An 18,209-nucleotide genomic window follows, 5' to 3' on the forward strand; every position below is an offset into this window, starting at 1 on the left:
ACCCTGGATCACGGACTCAGCCACGCCCAGTGTTGCTGCAGAAGGAAGAGAACAATAAAGAGCGAAGTTAGTTTTATGGAAGACCCAGTTCTCACTGTGAAACAGGAAAGGGGGTCAGGGGAGCGAGTCCTCCGGGCCTCGTCCGTCTGTTGTCCCTGGTGGACTTCAGCCCCAGAGCCAGGCTTCCTCGGGAGATGCTGCTCTCTGGACCAGTGTGGGCTCCTGGCAAACGGGGTCCAGTGAGGGCCAGGGGAATCGGGCGCTGGAGACTGGAGGGCGGGGGAGAACTCACAGATAGGAACATACCCAAGACTGCCCCTGCCCCCGGGGCGTCTCTGCACTCCGGTAACCCTGTCCTTAAAGTCCTTTCTTCGGTGGTGGACAGAGCCCTCCCCCGTGTGACTCAAAGCAAGGAAGGAGGGAGCAGGTGGAATAGCTCGTTTCACAGACTGAAAAGCAAGCAGTTTGCCAGGGCTCCTAGGAAGGACGGAGCTGACAGGAGGGACCAGGCCCCAGCTAGGGAGCTGCTTGTTATCAGAGGCCTGACATCCCGGTGGGGTGTGCAGTGGCTGCCTGACCTCCCTCCCCACCCTCCACCCCCACGGCAGGGGGCGATCGCCGTTACCTCTCGCCTAATACAACTCTTCCTCCTCCAGATTCTTTGTGGGAAAGAGATTCCTCGCTGGATCAACCGCCTTGCCTACTTCAGCTCCTGTATCCCCTTCCTACAGAGCTGCCTCCCGAAGGAGTGGCTCACGCCCGCAGCCCTGCAGTCCAGTGTGAGCCAGGAGCTCCAGGGCGAACTGGAGGAGGCCGAGGATGCTGTCGCCTCGGCCGCCGCGGCCGCCGCAGCAGGCTCCCGGCCCGGGCGCCACACTAAACTCTAAGGGTCTCCAAAGCCACACACCCAGCGCTGTCTCGGCAGTTGAATATCACTAGCGAGAAGTAAAGAGGAAGCGTCCTATGATGCTGGTATGCAAAGCTGGCTCTCCCCAAATCCCGGTTTCACAGCTCAGGATTCCATTTGTATAACCAACCGCTCGGCGCAGGAGGGAGAACTGCGTGAAGCGCCCTCTGGTTTTTTACCCACTGTAAATGCAGATTTACTTCTTCTGTTTTATACAATCTGTTACGTTATGTTTACAGTATTTTGTATCGCTGTTTACAAATCTTGCATGGACTCCTGACACCGTAAAAGAAGAAAATCTCCACGTCTTCACTGTCAGGCAGGCAATCTTTGTACACTTCCGACACCTGCCAGCGCTCTGGCGTCAGTCGTAGGCACACAGACTAGGCGGCCGTGGGCATCACTGCTTGAGAACTGTCAGGTTTGTGTTGGTTTCTGCTAAGGTTTTGGTTCAGGATGCAGAGAGCGAAGGAGCGCACAGCCTCGGGGGCTGGGGCCTGGTCTGCTGAGAGGTAGCCCCTGCCTCTGCCTCTTCCTCTCGCAGCCCCTAACAGCAGCACATCTCCCCCGGTTCCTCCCCACCACCCTCCCCCGGCGGGGAGGCACTCGCCTCGCCTCTGTCCCGCTGGCTTTGATGCCTCTGACTCTGGAATTAAGATGTTTTTGGTTAAAGTAACTGACAAGTGGTTTTGCACACGTGTTGGAGGCTTCATTTTTATCTTAACACGGTGACGGCCTCCCTGCACAGGAGCTTGTGGGTGAGCAGGACATCCACACGGCAGCCTTCCGAGCAGCAGGACGGGCTGACTTTCAACTGCGTGTAGCGATCCAGGCTGCCTTTATACGAGACCTTGAAAACTGGTCTCAAGCAACACACTCCAAAAAGCGAATGCTCGGACGCCTGACATTTCAGTACCACATCAGGGAGAGCAAGTGGTTAGTTTCTTAGGGCGTAGTTTCACCTCATAATGGAAAGCCGCCTCTCATTGACCTCTGTTTAAAGTCCCATTTGTATCTCTTTAAGTTCCTCTTTTTCTGTTCTCTCAAATGTATGTCTCTCACATTCTCTAAGGATGGAGCTGTCACACAGATAAGTCCTCAGTAGCAAGGAATCTGTCTGCTCGAGTCTACTCCCAGTTTGGCCCCTGGATGTAAGAGCCAAGTCATTACATGTCAAATTCAATTTTTCTGCCTTAAGAATGAATGTCCTACGTAAGACTGGATGCAGTGTATAACGTACCCAAGGCAGTGACTTCGACTTCCTATACGTTGTTAGTTTAAAGTCACCTACTTTTATTTCAGTGTCTAGACTGGATTGTTAGTGCTACTCTTTGTAAAGATACATATCTTTCAGTAAACTACATTTTTAACTTTTCCATAAGCTGATTTTGATTCATTTAACAGCTTAAGCACACCCTGTTCATAGGGAAAATAAACCTCGAGTTAAAAGTATTGACCTGAGGAAAAGGAAGCCACGTAACCTAACGCTTTTGGCTTCTGCTTCTGGAGAGGAAAGCTGTCCCAGTGCCTCCCACGCTGGGGCAGAGCACTTGATGTAGGAGGAAGATCTGAGCTTTATGGAAAGGCGACTTGGTTCAGGTCTAAAGTGAGATGAGAATAAACAGTCAAGCAGTGAATTAGTTCATTCGAACAAGAGTCCTGTCACAACCCCCGTGAGGGGGAAGTCTGCGGTGCACTTTCCTTGGGCTTGTCGAACAGTGTGGTAGATGGCAGTTCTTGCTAATTCATTCAGACGCACAGGGCTTCCGTCCGGGCTGGTGGCAGTGGAGGCGTGGCCGCACCGGGTCCTTCCATCTGCTTGTCCAGAGCCCAGCGCCCAGGCGACTGTATTCTTTAGTTGTGTTGACTTCCATCTGCAGCAGTGGGTTTAAAAACCGCCAAGGGGCCCAGCTCCCGAAGGACATGTGGCCCAAGGCCGGTCATAGCAACAACCAGGTGGGGTTCTGGACGTGAGATGATCACCGTCTAATTGGACTCAAGGTTGAGAAGTAAGTGTCGTTACTTTAGGGAATCTCATGTAAGCCAGTTCCTGCGAATGGGTTCGATGAACTGGCTCTTAACCAGCCTTTCCCCGCCCTCGGACGGGAAGAACGTCGCTCTCAGCCTGACCTTGTTACCAATCTGGCCCTTGGGAGGCTGGACGATGGCGTCGCCTACTCACTGTCACCGAGGGGGCCTGCGTCTCCTGGTCCCCTGGACAGTAGTTCCGTGTGGAGGGTCGGGGCTGCTGGGTTCTGCTGTTTTCTATGCCCGTGCGGGGTGTTTGCCACCTTAGGAAAGGGCCTGCGCGTTGGGGGATGGCCCGTGGAGCCCAGAGGGTGGTGGCGCCCGAAACCCAGCCCGCGCTCGCTCTGCCCACAGCAATAGCGCGTTCCCTTCACCAGCACTTGGCAGCGCAGGGTCCTGGTCCAGCCACTGAGCATCGTGCGTTCGCGGAGCGTCAGCGCTGCCACCGCTGCCCAGCGGCTTCTGTCCCTCACAAACGGGTAGCAACACTCACCTTCCGGTTCTGTTCAGTCTTCTCGCGGCTCCGTTTCTGTGCGATGCTTGCGGTGGCGGTCAGCTCCGTGTTCTTGCCATCTTGCCGTGGTTGAGTTGGGAAGGCGGGGTTGTGCACCCCCTCCCCTGGTGGAGCTGGGTCTGCTGACCCAACGTCGCCAAGTCCGGAGGCGTCCTCGCTGGCGGGAAGCAATTCCGGCTGCGACTTGATGACCCTGAAGATGGTTTCTTGTGACGTTGAATGCAAATGTACTGTCATTCATAGTGTTTATATACAAAATACCAGGAATCTTCACTTTTGCTACCTTGATATAGCATTGGGCTATCATGTTAACAACATTGAAATACATCAATTTATTAAAAAATACTTTTATAAGAAGTGTTTTAGCGTGCTTTCTGGCCTCCAGGCAATGGCAGCTGTGAGGTATTTGGGTTGGGGGTGGGAGGTTATTTTTCAAACCCAAGACACCACCTGCTCCAGAGACATGGTCCCCATCATGCCTCTTGTAGGGCAGCGGCTTCTGGGTGCGGAGGCAAGGCCGGGAGGGGGACCATGCCCGTCTCCACCAGCGGAAACCCAGCCCACGCTGCACGGGGGCCTCAGGGCACTAGCCCCGCTGCACGCACACACTCCCGAAGCCTCAAGTGTGCAGGAGCCTAGGCGCCTGGACCCCTCGTTTCCCACAGCCCTGCTCTGCTCCTGCCAAGCACGCCAACCGCCCCCGCCTCCCGCACTGGCCCTTTGCTCATTCAAAAGCTCCTGTGGTTAGAGCTTGGGCCTCGCACCAAAGGCCATCGGTTCATTCAATTACCTGTCAAAGGCACGTACCTGGTTTCAGGGTCAATCCTGCCCAGTCGGGCGCCTGCGGGAGGCAACCAATCGGTGTGTCTCACGTTGATGTTTCTCTCCCACCCACCCCCCCCCTTTCCACTCTCTAAAAACCAATGGAAAAAATATCCTCAGATGAAGATTAACAACAAAAAAACCACCGAAATACATTCACTAAAGTGGGGTGGGTGTGTGTGTGTGTGTGTGTGTGTGTGCGCGCGCCACGGAGACCCAGGCACAGTCTCTAGACCAGCCTTGGGCAAACTACGGCCCGCGGGCAGCCCGGCTGTTCTATCCGGTTCTCTTGCTCTCCCCTCCACTCCTTTACTTTGAATTTATATTAGTTCACACAAACACTCCATCCATGCTTTTGTTCCGGCCCTCCGGTCCAGTTTAAGAACCCATTGTGGCCCTCGAGTCAAAAAGTTTGCCCACCCCTGCTCTAGACCCATTTCCTTAGACTCACGCAGAGGAAGTGCCCTGTAAGCCGGGGACTGTCAGCGGAAACAAAAAGCCACAGTACGTCCAAAGGACAGTCAGAGAACTTAGTCTGCTTTAGCTTGGCTCTGTTCTTTCTTAAGTAGACCCAGGAAACGTGCAACAGTTGGAACTTCTTACCTGTTACCCATTAGCACCTGTTCTGGGATTTGAGAACTCAGCCATTGGTATTCTAGTGGTTTCTCCTTTGGCCTCTTGGCGTCCACCTCCCAGCAAAGAGGATCCCATGGGCTGCCCTGCGGGGCCGTCGTCCCTCCCCCCAGCCGGTGCCAGATGGGATTGGCTTCCTTACAGGGTGGGGCTGGCTCGGAGGCCTCCTGCCTTTTCGGGTGAAAATGCATCCCTCTCTCAGCCTATGGGGTAATTTAAGCTGCTTGGACAATCGCAGGAATAAAGGGGTGAGTAAAAGTACAAAACGCCCCTCGCCTCCGTTACAGAGGGTCTGCCCGGGGCTCCCTGGCCCCAGCTGCCTGCCTGTGCCTGCCTTTTTCTGCTTTCCTGTTCCCTAAGCGCCTGCCCCACCCCCACAGTGACTGAGCAGCTTCCAGACCTCCACGCCCCTCTTCCCAAGAGGCCGACGCCAGGTCCAGGGCAAGTTCCCAGCCACCTCAGCAACAGCAGCGAGCGAGAACTAGGCCTGCCGCCCACTAGTTAAAAGGCAGTTTGGGGAGGCGAGGGGAAGAGGAAAGGAGGTGTGAATAGTGGTCCCTGCAAAGCAAAGGAGGCGATACTGACAGTTCAATACCTTGACTGTGCGTGGCTCTTCAGCGACTTCAAGCACTTCCATGTCTAACGTTTTACTTTCATCCTCAAGAAGCCTCAAGAGCCGGAGCTTCACTAGCAGGTTTTCATGGATGAAGAGAAGGAAGAAGCTAAAGAGCCACCCAGGAGTCTCCAGGATTCCTCTCCCTTCGCTCTTTTCCTCTGGATCTGGTTTTTCAAACTCCATCCCACCCACAGCCTTAGTTCCAATGTCGCTTCACACTGATGGGCGAGGAGCTCAGCAGCATCCCATGTAATAAAAGGCTAATACGCAAATTGACCCAACCGCAGAAGACTGGTCGCTATGACACACACTGACCACCAGGGGGCAGACGCTCAACACAGGAGCTGCCACAGGGGCAGCGCAGCTCAGCCGGAAGGCCTGAGCTGGGCTCGTGGCTGGCGAGCACAGCAGTGGTGTCAGGAGCCTCTCCCACCTCCCGGGCAGCACTAAGGATGTCCTGCCAGTTTAGGCCCCCGAGAGCTCCTGGACTGCGAGAGGGCGCAGGCCGGGTTGAGGGACCCCCTGAGTGCATGAATGTCATGCACTGGGCCTGTAATATATGTATATATACTAGTGGCCCCATGCATGACATTCGTGCACATTTAAAGGGAATTAGAGGAAATACTTTAATATTGCTATTTGCCCTTTGTCTATAATAGAAGTGTCAGAGATGAAAGGAAATGAGTAAAATGCATATGAAAATAATATATGAATTAATAATAAATGATATAACAGACATAAACAACAAAAACATGAAAACAACAAAAACATGATATAAGAACAAAAACATGATATAAAAATAACATTGATGCAAACAATGACTGATAAAGTGATTAAACTAATTCTAATATTTCCCTGTATATCACATTAAGAGTGAAAACACTTTCAGAGTGCTTGACTAATTTCCCTTGTGATGAAGTATTTACAACTTTAACGTCACACGCTCTTTGAACTCAAGAGAAAGCAACATATAACTGATCATGTCCGAAAACGGGTTCAGGTAGGAATATTCCTACTCTGTCTAGAGTTTGTCCTTGTGATTTATTAATAGTCATCGCAAATGCTGGCATCACGGGAAACTGTCTTCAAATCAATTTAAATGGGAGGCCAGTGTCAGATGGGACAAATCAATCCATGGACTCAGAACAATCTCTCCTTCCTGTTAATACTTCAGCTTTGATAATGTTAGGTCATAATCTTTTGACAATAAATTAATACCATTACAAAGACCCCATTTACTGTTAAGATTTCTCAATAGCATGATGATTGCACCCACTTTCAATTTTAATTTATGACGCAGCATTCCCGAAGGAGTAATCCCATTAAGAAATTTGATGGGAAAATTTTCCTTTTCAGCATCATTTGTTGAGTCAATGGAATCATCACTCAAATATGTGTGAAAATCTCCATCGAATATATCCAAAATTTCTTCATTTAATTTTTGAATGTGCTCATTTTTTGGACAAAGAATCACACATTTAGATATATTTTTAATATTATCTATAGATATATTATTTCCAAAGGTAGCTTCAATAATAGATCCATTATAAATCATTTCACGGGGGGTTTCAATAATACCCATTCCTAAATGAAAACTGCTATCCAGTTTGCCATCTCCAAGTTTTACTAACCATTCGCTATAAGCAGAATCCTCTGATCTCATATTTGCTTTAAGAGACAACTTTCTGAAACATCCCCAAACATCACAGTACTTTAAACTCGTTTGCACTATGGCCGATCGCATCGCATGTGGCAAAACACTGAGACATTGTCAAAAATCCCCTCCGAGAAGGAGAACTTTCCCACCAAATGCAACATTCAAATTCACAATTTCTCTTAGTAATCTGCCTATGGCGTTTATAGCATGACTGGATGCCACGGTGCACTCATCAATAATGAGAAGTTGGGCAACCATTTTTAATGGTTTTAGCAACTTCACTCTTTATATCGAGTCTAGAAATTGAAGTTTCATTTAATGGAATTGGTAATTTATATTAGGAATGCAAGGTTCTTCCACCGAGAAGTAAATTTGCAGCAATTCCTGTAGACGCTTTGGATAAAACAGTACCACCATGACCTCTAATATAATGTATTAAAACTTCATAGCCCTAACCGGTTTGGCTCAGTGGATAGAGCGTCGGCCTGTGGACTCAAGGGTCCCAGGTTCGATTCTGGTCAAGGGCATGTACCTTGGTTGCGGGCACATCCCCAGTAGGGGGTGTGCAGGAGGCAGCTGGTCGATGTTTCTCTCTCATCGATGTTTCTAACTCTCTATCCCTCTCCCTTCCTCTCTGTAAAAAATCAATAAAATATATTTTAAAAAAACTTTATAAAGATATGTTTTTCCACTACCACCTGGACCATCCAAGAAAAAGCATTTGGGGTATGCAGTTTGATCTTGGATGGCTGAAATTATAAGGCTGCCAACTGTTCATCATTCAGAGAATTTATCAAAACCTGTGCCTGTTGTTGCTCGTACAATTCATCAGATGCATTTGTATTCGTTAATGAAGGATAGTCCGGAAGTTTGAAATGTGAGCATTTCATTCCATGCAATGTGAATACCTCTTGAATTTCGTTAAGGGCATGCATTTCACAGTTTATACAGACACCTGCTCTTCGGTGTGATTTGGGCACGGCCATCTTGTGTTATGGGAACCCTGCCTCCACTGTGGGCACAGCCATCTTGTGTTACAGGATCCCCGCCTCTGCTGTGGGGACCGCCATCTTGTTACGGCGTGATGGTCATTTTGCATATTCCCTCTTTATTCGATAGGAATATATATATGTATATCTTTTTTAAATCCCCTAGAGCAGTGGTTGGCAAACTCATTAGTCAACAGAGTCAAATATCAACAGTATGATTGATATTTTGAGAGTCAAATTTTTTAAACTATATAGGTAGGTACATTGTTATTAGCTTAATTAGGGTACTCCTTCAGTCGCACTGTACGTGCGCGCCGCATGTGGTATTTTGTGGAAGAGCCACACACTCAAGGGGCCAAAGAGCCACATGTGGCTCGCGAGCCGCAGTTTGCCGACCACTGCCTAGACCAGTGGTCGGCAAACTCATTAGTCAACAGAGCGGCAAACCGCGGCTCGCGAGCCGCAGGTGGCTCACAAGCCGCAGTTTGCTGACCACTGCCCTAGATTCTAGGCCAGCCGTGGGCAAACTACGGCCCGCGGGCCAGATCCGGCCCGTTCGGCTGTTCTATCCGGCCCACGGAGCCGAAAAAGCGGAGGGTTCTCTTGCTCTCCCCTCTGCTCCTTTACTTTGAATTTATATTAGTTCACACAAACACTCCATCCATGCTTTTGTTCCGGCCCTCCGGTCCAGTTTAAGAACTCACTGTTGCCCTCGAGTCAAAAAGTTTGCCCACCCGTGCTCTAGGCCCTAGACCATTGCACAGATTGGGATTGAAAAACACGCAGTTTCCACACTTCCTGGGGGTGTCAGGAAGACAGTCGGCCCCTCTATTCCCATGGTCCCCGCTGGGCAGCCCTCCCGCCCGTGGGTTGCACGGGTCCCTCCCCCCCGCCGTGGGTTGCACGGGTCCCTCCCGCCCGTGGGTTGCGTGGGCCCCCAGAGACACACACAGGACAGAGCCAGTTTCCTTAGCTAAAAACTCAGCACGGAGACGCGGGTTCAAATGCATATGCCTCCAAATGCAGTCCTTCATTCAGACAGTGCTAGTTCCACTCCGCCCTTTGGTCAACAAAACAAAACCGGCGGGTGAACGCTCCCACCGCCTAGGCGGCGCCCTGCGCGCGCTCCAGCAGCAGCAGCGGGATGTGCTCGGGCTCCCCGCGCCCCCGCAGGCAGCGCCCCCAGGCGGCCAGGCGCCGCAGGAGCCGCTGCAGGCCCGGGCCCCACGCGCCATGGTCGGAGGCTGCCTCGCCGGGCCGCGCGGGCTGCGTCTTCCTCCTGCGGGCGCCCCGCCGCAGCAGCCGCCGCCAGAACCAGCAGCCGGAGCGGGCGCCGTCGCCGGGGGCCGTGGGCAGCCCCGCCTCGGGCTCCCTGTGCCCAGGGCCGCCCCGCTGCAGGCGCGCCACCGTCCCCCGCAGCTCCAGGCGGCCGCGCAGGGGACCGCAGAGCCGCGTGTCCAGCATCGCCATCGGGGCCCAGGCCTCTCCCGGGGGCACGTGGACGCGAACGCGGCCCAAGTCTCAGTGTCGGGAACTGACAGGAACGGACAGTTGGACAGTCCGGCGACTCCGCGAAGGCCTCCCGGACACGACCTGGCTCCCTTTCAGGCCTCGGGTCCCTTTCTGCCACCTCCCGGGGGATGGATGAGCCTGCGGCCCAACCACAGGTTCAGGTTGCCAAGGAAACGCAGCTGCGACCTCACAATGCCCAGCAGAGCGGGCCCGCTCCCAGCCGAACGCAGACTCCTTGGCGGCCGAGGACGCCAGGGTTCAGAGTCCCACGCACTCCCCGACCACAGACCCCTCAGCCCTGGGGCTGGGTCACTTTCCGACATGACCTCACACAGGTGACGCAGCACCACCGCCCACCTCTGGCCTGCGCACACACTGAGCACCTCCCGGACAGGCCAGCCCTGAGCACCTCCCGGACAGGCCAGCCCTGAGCATCTCCCGGACAGGCCAGCCCTGAGCACCTCCCGGACAGGCCAGCCCTGAGCACCTCCCGGACAGGCCAGCCCTGAGCACCTCCCGGACAGGCCAGCCCTGAGCACCTCCCGGACAGGCCAGCCCTGAGCATCTCCCGGACAGGCCAGCCCTGAGCATCTGCACAGACAGGCCAGCCCTGAGCATCTGCACAGACAGGCCAGCCCTGAGCATCTCCCGGACAGGCCAGCACTGAGCATCTGCACGGACAGGCCAGCACCGGTTCCCGGCTCGGTTCTCGGGTCCAGGTTGTGTGCCCCAGAGCCTCCAATCTTGTTGACTGGTTTCACGGGTGCCCTATTTTTTTTCTCTCAATAGGGAACCAGAGTTTCAGGAAAGATCTCAAAAGATTCTCCTCCTTTAAGATTCTGATTGAATTTTTTCAATAACTTTTTTTCTGGTCACAAACATAAGATGTTGGGGGGGGAGGCAGATTTAAATAAAAAAGAAAGCCTCTTTTGTCCTAAAATATGTTTTTTTTTTTGTTTGTTTGTTTTTAAAATATATTTTATTGATTTTTTACAGAGAGGAAGAGAGAGGGATAGAGAGTTAGAAACATCGATGAGAGAGAAACATCGATCAGCTGCCTCCTGCACGCCCCCCACTGGGGATGTGCCCGCAACCCAGGTACATGCCCTTGACCGGAATCGAACCCGGGACCCTTCAGTGCGCAGGCCGACGCTCTATCCACTGAGCCAAACCGGTTAGGGCTGTTTGTTTTTTTTTTTAATATATTTTTATTGATTTTTTACAGAGAGGAAGGAAGAGTGATAGATAGAAACATCGATGAGAGAGAAACATCGATCAGCTGCCTCCTGCACACCTCCCACTGGGGATGTGTCCGCAACCAAGTTACATGCCCTTGACCGGAATCGAACCTGGGACCCTTCAGTCCGCAGGCCGACGCTCTATCCACTGAGCCAAACCGGTTTTGGCCTAAAATATGTTTTTTTGTGTTAGTCAATTTTCTCAAAGTCAAGTAAGGAAAAGTTGAAGATCACAATAGCTACCAGGCTTATTACCTAACACTTTGCATAATTTTTACAGCCCCCTGGCAAGTGAACAGGCTGTGCAGTGAGTCGGCCTGCGATGGAATTCTGGCTCCGACATTTCTAGCTTTTTTTTTTTTTTTTTTTTTTTTTTAATGTATTTTATTGATATTTCACAGAGAGGAAGGGAGAGGGATAGAGAGCTAGAAACATCGATGAGAGAGAAACATCGATCAGCTGCCTCCTGCACACCTCCCACTGGGGATGTGCCCGCAACCAAGGTACATGCCCTTGACCGGAATCGAACCCGGGACCTTTCAGTCCGCAGGCCGACGCTCTATCCACTGAGCCAAACCGGTTTTGGCAGACATTTCTAGCTTTAACTGGGCAAGTCACTCAACCTCTCAGGGCCTCAGTGCACTCATCTGTGGAATTGAGATAATACACTCCTACCTTTGAGAATTAAATGAGACACTACATATAAAACATGCAGCACATACTGGGCACATAGTAAGTATACGTTGAGTAAACCATTATTACACACTCTCCAACAACTTGAAGAGAAATTACAGAGCCAACTAAAGTCTAAAGAGGCAAAATCATTCACCTGAGATGGCGTAGCTCCTAAGTGAAGGAGACATGATTTGAACCCCGTCTTTGAACCCAGGACACTAAACGACGATGCTGATGTTGAGCTTTCAACTCTTCGCCCGACCGGAATAGTGGCCCTTCTATAGGCCTCGCCTCCCAAATGCCCACAGTCAACAGATAGGGATCAGCATTCAATATTTGTGCAGACCCTCGATGTGAAAAACAACCAGCCGTCCGGTCCTTATTTCTAACAACTATTTCAATGTCATATGACCGGGGCGGGAGCCTTTCCGTCTTCATCACCCCTGAGCACACCCTAAGTGCCCTTCGTTTGCCCTTCACCTTGGTGTGACTGTGCAGAGCCGACCCCCACAAGCCATTCCCCTTTAAGAAGGCTTTATGTTTTCTTTGCTCCTTCCCACTTCTCCACGGGGGCCTCCCCCTTGTATTCAGGCTGTGCTTCCTGCCTCTTGTGCCAAAGTCAAGCACAAGGTAAATCCTGGGAAAGAAACGGCATGGGACATTATTTGCACGTTCAGTGCAAGGACGAGTGGCCAAAGGTGCCAGCTCCCTGCAGCCTGTGCTCCGGGCAGGGCTGAGGCAGGAGGGGCCAGGGCGCTGCCACGGAACAGGGGGACCCTGTTGCTGAGCTAATGCAGCCACGTGACAGCCTGCAACTGGGCCCTCCCTCCGTGGGGGTGGGGGGGTCAAGGCTGCCAGGATGCTAGGGGGCCCTGGAAATAATCGCCCTCCTCGCAAGCCTCCTGGGCCCCGTGTTCCGGGAGGATCACAGGCGCTCTGCCAGGATTCAGCTCCAGTTCAGGCCTGGCCCCTGCGGCCTGTGAGCATGGACACGGTGCACAGGGCCACTCACATGCTTCCTGAACCGTTCTCTGCCTGTTAAGAGCTGAGTTGTGTCCCACCCCCCAAAACTCATCCTTTGAAGACCTAAGCCTTAGAGCCTCAGAATGGGGCTCTATTTGAAAACAGGGTCCCAGAAGGTAATTAACTTACCATGAGGTCACGGGGGTGGGCCCTGATCCAATATGAGGGGAGTCCGGATAGGAGATTAGGACAGACACAGGAGGAAGGTCATGTGAACATCCGGTAGGGAGCCGCCATCTACAAGGCAGAGAGAGCCCTCCGAGAAACCAGGCCCCTGACACCTTGACCTTGGCTTCCAGCCTGCAGAGCTGGGAGGGAACACTCGGTGGTGTTTGGGACCCGGCAGACCCAGAAAGCACACGGTGGCTGCCGGCTCTGCCTCTCATTTTCTTTGGCCCAAAGCCCCCTCCTATCCCTACGTCGCTCCACTCTCAGGACACCGGGAGGCACTGCCCGGGCAGCCCAGGGCGCAGGCTCCTCTCCGGCCACCGGGGTCCCCACGCCACCAGTGAAGGTCAAAGGTCGAGGCTACCCAGACCCCTGGCTCAGAGACGCCCGTCACCAACCAGAGCCCAGGGTTGCCAGATGAAACACAGGAGACCCCGTAAGCTTGCGTTTCAGATAAACAAGTAATTTTTTTAGGGTGAGCACATCCCAAATACTGCAGAGGTACACTAAAACTTTATTTACCAGGAATCCAAGCTTAACTGGACATCCTATATATGTATTTTTTTTAATATGTTTTTACTGATTTTTAGAGAAAGAGGAAGGGAGAGAGAGAAACATCAATGTGAGAGAGAAACACCAACCGGCTGCTTCCTGCCCCCCAACCAGGCATCACACCTACCACCTGGACACGTGCTCTGACTGGGAAATCGAACCCGCGACCTTTCGGTGCACAGGACGACACTCAACCGACTGAGCCGCCCAGCCAGGGCATGGGCATCCTGTGTTTTATCTGCTACCCGGCCAGGTCCCGGAGAGGCCAGGGCGCGCTCCCTAAAGTAACGACGGGGAGCTGCCTCCAGGCCTCGGGGGAGTTCCTGGACCAAGAGCTGGAGCGCTCGCGTCCCAAGCCCAGCAGAAGTGACACCCCAGGCCCCGCCCCCGGTCCTGACCCGGCGCCGGGAAGGGCAACAGAGACCTGGAGTCTCCAAAGGTAACGAGAGCTCAGATCCTAAGATAGTGGGCGCCCTCGCTGGTGTGGCTCAGTGGATAGAGGGTCAGCCTGAGGACTGAAGGGTCCCGGGTTCGAATCCCGGTCAGGGCACATGCCCGGGTTGCAGGCTCAGTCCCCAGTAGGGGACATGCAGGAGGCAGCTGACCAATGATTCTCTCTCATCATTGATGTTTCTATCTCTCTCTCCCTCTCCCTTCCTCTCTGAGATCCATAAGGAGGAGGAGGAGGAGGAAGAAGAGGAAGAAGAGGAGGAAGAAGATTTGGACACAGCCCTTGGTGCCCTCAAAGTCCAGAAAAAAAGGAAGAATAGCACCATTATGAGCACTCGCTTTGGGGGTCACAGAGACCTGACCCAGAATAGCAATATGGCCTTGATAGGTGAGGGGCCCTCTCGTCCCAGCGCAGGACCTGTTCCCACCCCTCCCCCACCCTGAGGAGCAAAGGAGACAAAGCAGGCTGGGCCTGACCCGAGCCCCTGCTCAGGGACCCCCCCGCTTTGCTCTGGGGCCCTCCCTGAGTCTGCGAGCTCACCCCCAGGCCCGCCCGGACAGCCGTGGGGCTCTCCTAAGGGGAGGCCCGGCAGCGCCTTTGTTCCGAAGGCCCAGCGCTACCTCCAAGCCCCACGAGCTCCCCGCCTGGACACTTCCCAGGAAGATGCTCGATGCAGAGATACGGGAGAAGAAACAGATGGCGGTGGGTTTGGGGGTAGGAACCGTGAAGGTCAGCTAGCTCGGGAGGAGCAAGCAAGGCCAAGGCGACCCTGCCCAGGAGGCAGTCTTGTCACCTCTGCAGCCTGTCCCTCCCCCGTCTCAGCCACCTGCTCCCATGCAGCCAGGTAGAGGGGAGGGAGCCAGCGCTCAGTCCTGGCCAGGCTGGGGTGACACCACCCCTGTGTGTGAACCGGGGGTTATTTGTAAGCAGAGGCATGAGCGGGGAGAGTGCGCCCCCAGGGCCACGCTGGCCACTCCCCGGAAAACCGGGCCAGGAGCGGGGTGTGGGATTTGAACACAACAGAACAGGTTTCGCTTTTCCTCTTGGTGGAGCTTGCCCTCATGCTAGTACCCGAACGTTACAAGGTGACCCTTCAAATCACTCCTTCCTCTAAGAGCCAAATGTCTTCTCCGGATATTTTTAGATGAAATGTTGATTCCATAAATGCATCCTGGGTCAGGCCTGGCTCCCGAATTAGGAAAGTAAACCCCGTACCAAGGACCTCGGGTAGTTGCACCCGCAAATGTGTGCGGGAAGCAGATTCCTTTGTCAAGGCCACTGAAATGTTCGTGCAACCTTGTTCTCAGGGCCTCCCCCGAGGAGCCCCCCAAAACCGTGGCCTGTGGAAACGAACAGCATTCTCCCCAAGATTTCTGCAACTGATAAATTCCTAATTCCTCTTCCCACACGTCCACACCGATGACCAAGTGTAATTTATGAATTAGGCCCAGTAAGCGATTAACAACAATCGTAACGGAATAGGGAAATTACAACCATCTTCTGTGATACAAGTTATGTGACAGTGGGCTCTCGCTCCGTGTCCCGTGCTCACCTCCTTCCTGTGATGTGAGATGATGATACCTACGTGATGAGATAAGGGAGGTACTCAGAGTGGCATGCGATTTTAACATTTGTCAATTGTTTGTTTCTGGAACCTTCCACTTAATATTTTTAAAATATATTTTTATTTCAGAGCGGAAGGGAGAGGGAGAGAGCGACAGAAACATCAATGATGAGAGGGAATCATTGATCGGCTGCCCCCTGCACGCCCCCCACTGGGGATTGCAACCCAGGCCTGTGCCCTTCACAGGAATGGAAGCAGGACCCTTCAGGCCGCAGGCCAATGATGTGTCCACTGAGCCAAAGCAGCGAGGGCCACTTGGTATTTGTGAACCGCGGCTGACGTGGCACTGAGACTGCAGGAAGCGAAAGTGCAGACAGAGGGAGGCTGCTGTGCGTGTCCAGCGCTATCACGCAGAGCTCAGAGGGGAAGGCAGGTGCGCGGGGAAGGAGGGGAAGCCCTGGAGGTAACACCACCACCTTCACCACCATCACCTTCCTTCATTGGCTCTCCTCTTACGCATGATCTCATGTCAGCCGCGCCGCAGGCCTGTGCGGTCGACAGACACAGCCGCCGTTTCACAGGTGACGACGCTGCAGGATACATGGCTGTTGAAGGCTTTATGGCCAAGCAGAAGGGACAGGCCAAGCCAGGGAAGGCGTGGGGACCTCACCCTGTCCGGCGAACCCGTTGGGATTTTGATTTGCCCTCCCAGGTGGGAAATCAGCGAGGGGAAGAGGGGGCCGGGAGGCTCAGAGCAGGCAAACATGGGATTTTATGAGAAAAGGGGAGGACAAGACCCCCAGGTGGGTGCTTTGTGCTGGGAATAGGAAGACCCTGGCCACGGAGATCGGGAGCGGAAGCAAAGGGACCAAGCCACTGGGGTAGACGGTGCCCTCTCAAGCGCTGGGGGGGGGCGGGGGGGGGGCGGGGGGGGCGGCTCCATTTGCTGATAACCACGGTAGCTACTGTCGGGCCAATGACCTAGTTTCTACACATAATTTTGTTTCATTTATTTATTTTTAAAGATTTTTTTATTGATTTTTAGAGAGAGAGGGAGAGAGAGGGAGAGAGAGAAACAATCGGTGAGCTGCCACCTGCACCTCCCCTACTGGGGATCCAGCCCACAACCTGGGCATGTGCCCTGACTGGGGGTCCACACGGCCGGGGCAAACATAATTGTGTTTAGTCTTTGAGGTCTCTCTGTGTCTGATTAACTTCCGCTTTCCTTTTGCCGTCTTTGTGCCTTTTTAGATGATGCCGGTGTACTGGGGTAAGGAGGGCATGAGTCGGTGTTTGAACAGTCCCTCGGCAGTCTGGAATGGGAGCTGTGTACAGCTCAGGTCCACGTACGGCCACGGCAGAGGGAACCCAGGGGGAATTCCCAGAGGAAAGGGAAACGCAGAGGGAAGGGGACATGGACGCAGCCACACTCCCCGGCCAGTGTGGCTCAGTGGTTGACCAAGAGGTCGCTGGTTCGATTCCCCGTCAGGGCACACGCCCCGTTTGCAGGCTTGATCCCCAGTAGGAGGCGTACAAGAGGCAGCCAATCAGTGATGTTTCTCTCTGATGTTTCTGTCTTTCACTCTCTCCCTTCCTCTCTCTAATATCAATAAAAACATGTTTTTTAGAAATGTGGACAGGCTAGCCTACAGTTTGTCACCGTGTCCCCAAGTGCAGTGTGATGGGGAAATAGACACGCTGTCCAGTGACTTGAACGGAAGCATGAAACTGCATACGTCAACTGGCAGCCATTTCAGGAGCAAGTGAGATCTGCCGAGGTCAGCGATTTTCAATGGCTGTGCCATAAGACTTGGTAAAACATTCAAATACATGACTATTTAGCGGCACTAACCTTTTTCCCTGAGACTGTCCAATTTAAAAATGACAACAGCCAACACAACAACAGCCCCCCGGGGTGAATGAATCAAAATTATATCTACTTTTTTTGTCTGATTGGCAAAATATCCTATCTAATAAAGAGGGAATATGCTAATTGACCATCACTCCGTCACAAAGATGGATGCACCCACAGTTGAGGCCAAGTTCCCATAAGGAGCCTTAACAAGCAATCAGCAGGAACCTGAGGCTATGCCCTCCTCTACCCCTGTGGGGCTTGACAGGGGACCTCAGGCCATGTCCCCCACCCGGCAGGGCTTGACAGGGGACCTCAGGCCATGCCTCCCACCCGGCGGGGCTTGACAGGGGACCTCAAGGTGCACTTCCCGTCCTGGTGCTGGGCTAGGGGACCTCAGGCCGCACCCCTTACCTGGGTGGGGCTTGACAGGGGACCTCAGGCCATGCCTCCTGCCTTGGCACCAGGCTCAGGGACCTCAGGCCACGCCCCCCACCCGGTGGGGCTTGATGGGGACCTCAGGCCTCGCCCCCTGCCCCGGCACCATGCTGGGGGACCTGAGGCCATGCCCCCCGCCTGGCAGGACTTGATGGGGGACCTCAAGGTGCGCTTCCCGTCCTGGTGCTGGGCTAGGGGACCTCAGGCTGCTGCCCCCACCCCAGCGCCAGGCCGGGGGACCTCAGGCCGTGCCCCCCCACCAGGTGCGGCTTGACAGGGGACTTCAAGCCATGCCCCCCACCCCGGCACCAGGCCAGAGGACCTCAGGCCGCACCCCCCACCCCAGCACCGGGCCAGGGGACCTGAGGCTGCACCACCCTGCCTGGCGAGGCTTGACAGGGGACCTCAAGGTGCACCCCCAGTGCTAGGTGAGGGGAACTCAGGCCACGCCCCCCCACCCATTGGGGCTTGATGGGGGACCTCAGGCCATGCCTCCCACCCAGCGGAGCTTGACAGGGGATCTCTGGCCATGTCCCCCACCTGGCAGGGCTTGACAGAGGACCTCAAGGC

General features: G+C 53.8%; 2 protein-coding genes across 2 annotated transcripts in view; one reads left to right on the forward strand and one right to left on the reverse strand.

The window, feature by feature from the left end:
• DESI2 (desumoylating isopeptidase 2) overlaps positions 1 to 3,801 on the forward strand; it is a 36,382-nt gene extending 32,581 nt beyond the window's left edge. Inside the window, exon 5 of the mRNA XM_080651018.1 lies at positions 657 to 3,801. Within this exon, the coding sequence (XP_080507144.1) occupies positions 657 to 887 (231 nt within the window). The 3' untranslated portion in view covers positions 888 to 3,801. The remainder of the gene's footprint in view (positions 1 to 656) is intronic.
• A 5,469-nt stretch (positions 3,802 to 9,270) lies between these two features.
• On the reverse strand, positions 9,271 to 9,636 carry LOC308238748 (uncharacterized protein C1orf202; the record flags this gene model as incomplete). Its single annotated transcript, XM_080651073.1, has 1 exon — positions 9,271 to 9,636. The coding sequence occupies one exon, from the start codon at positions 9,634 to 9,636 to the stop codon at positions 9,271 to 9,273; it is 366 nt and encodes a 121-aa protein (XP_080507199.1).
• Between the last annotated feature and the right edge of the window lie 8,573 nt (positions 9,637 to 18,209).

This window comes from Plecotus auritus (assembly GCF_963455305.1).
Source record: "Plecotus auritus genome assembly, chromosome: 14".
NCBI lineage: Eukaryota > Metazoa > Chordata > Mammalia > Chiroptera > Vespertilionidae > Plecotus > Plecotus auritus.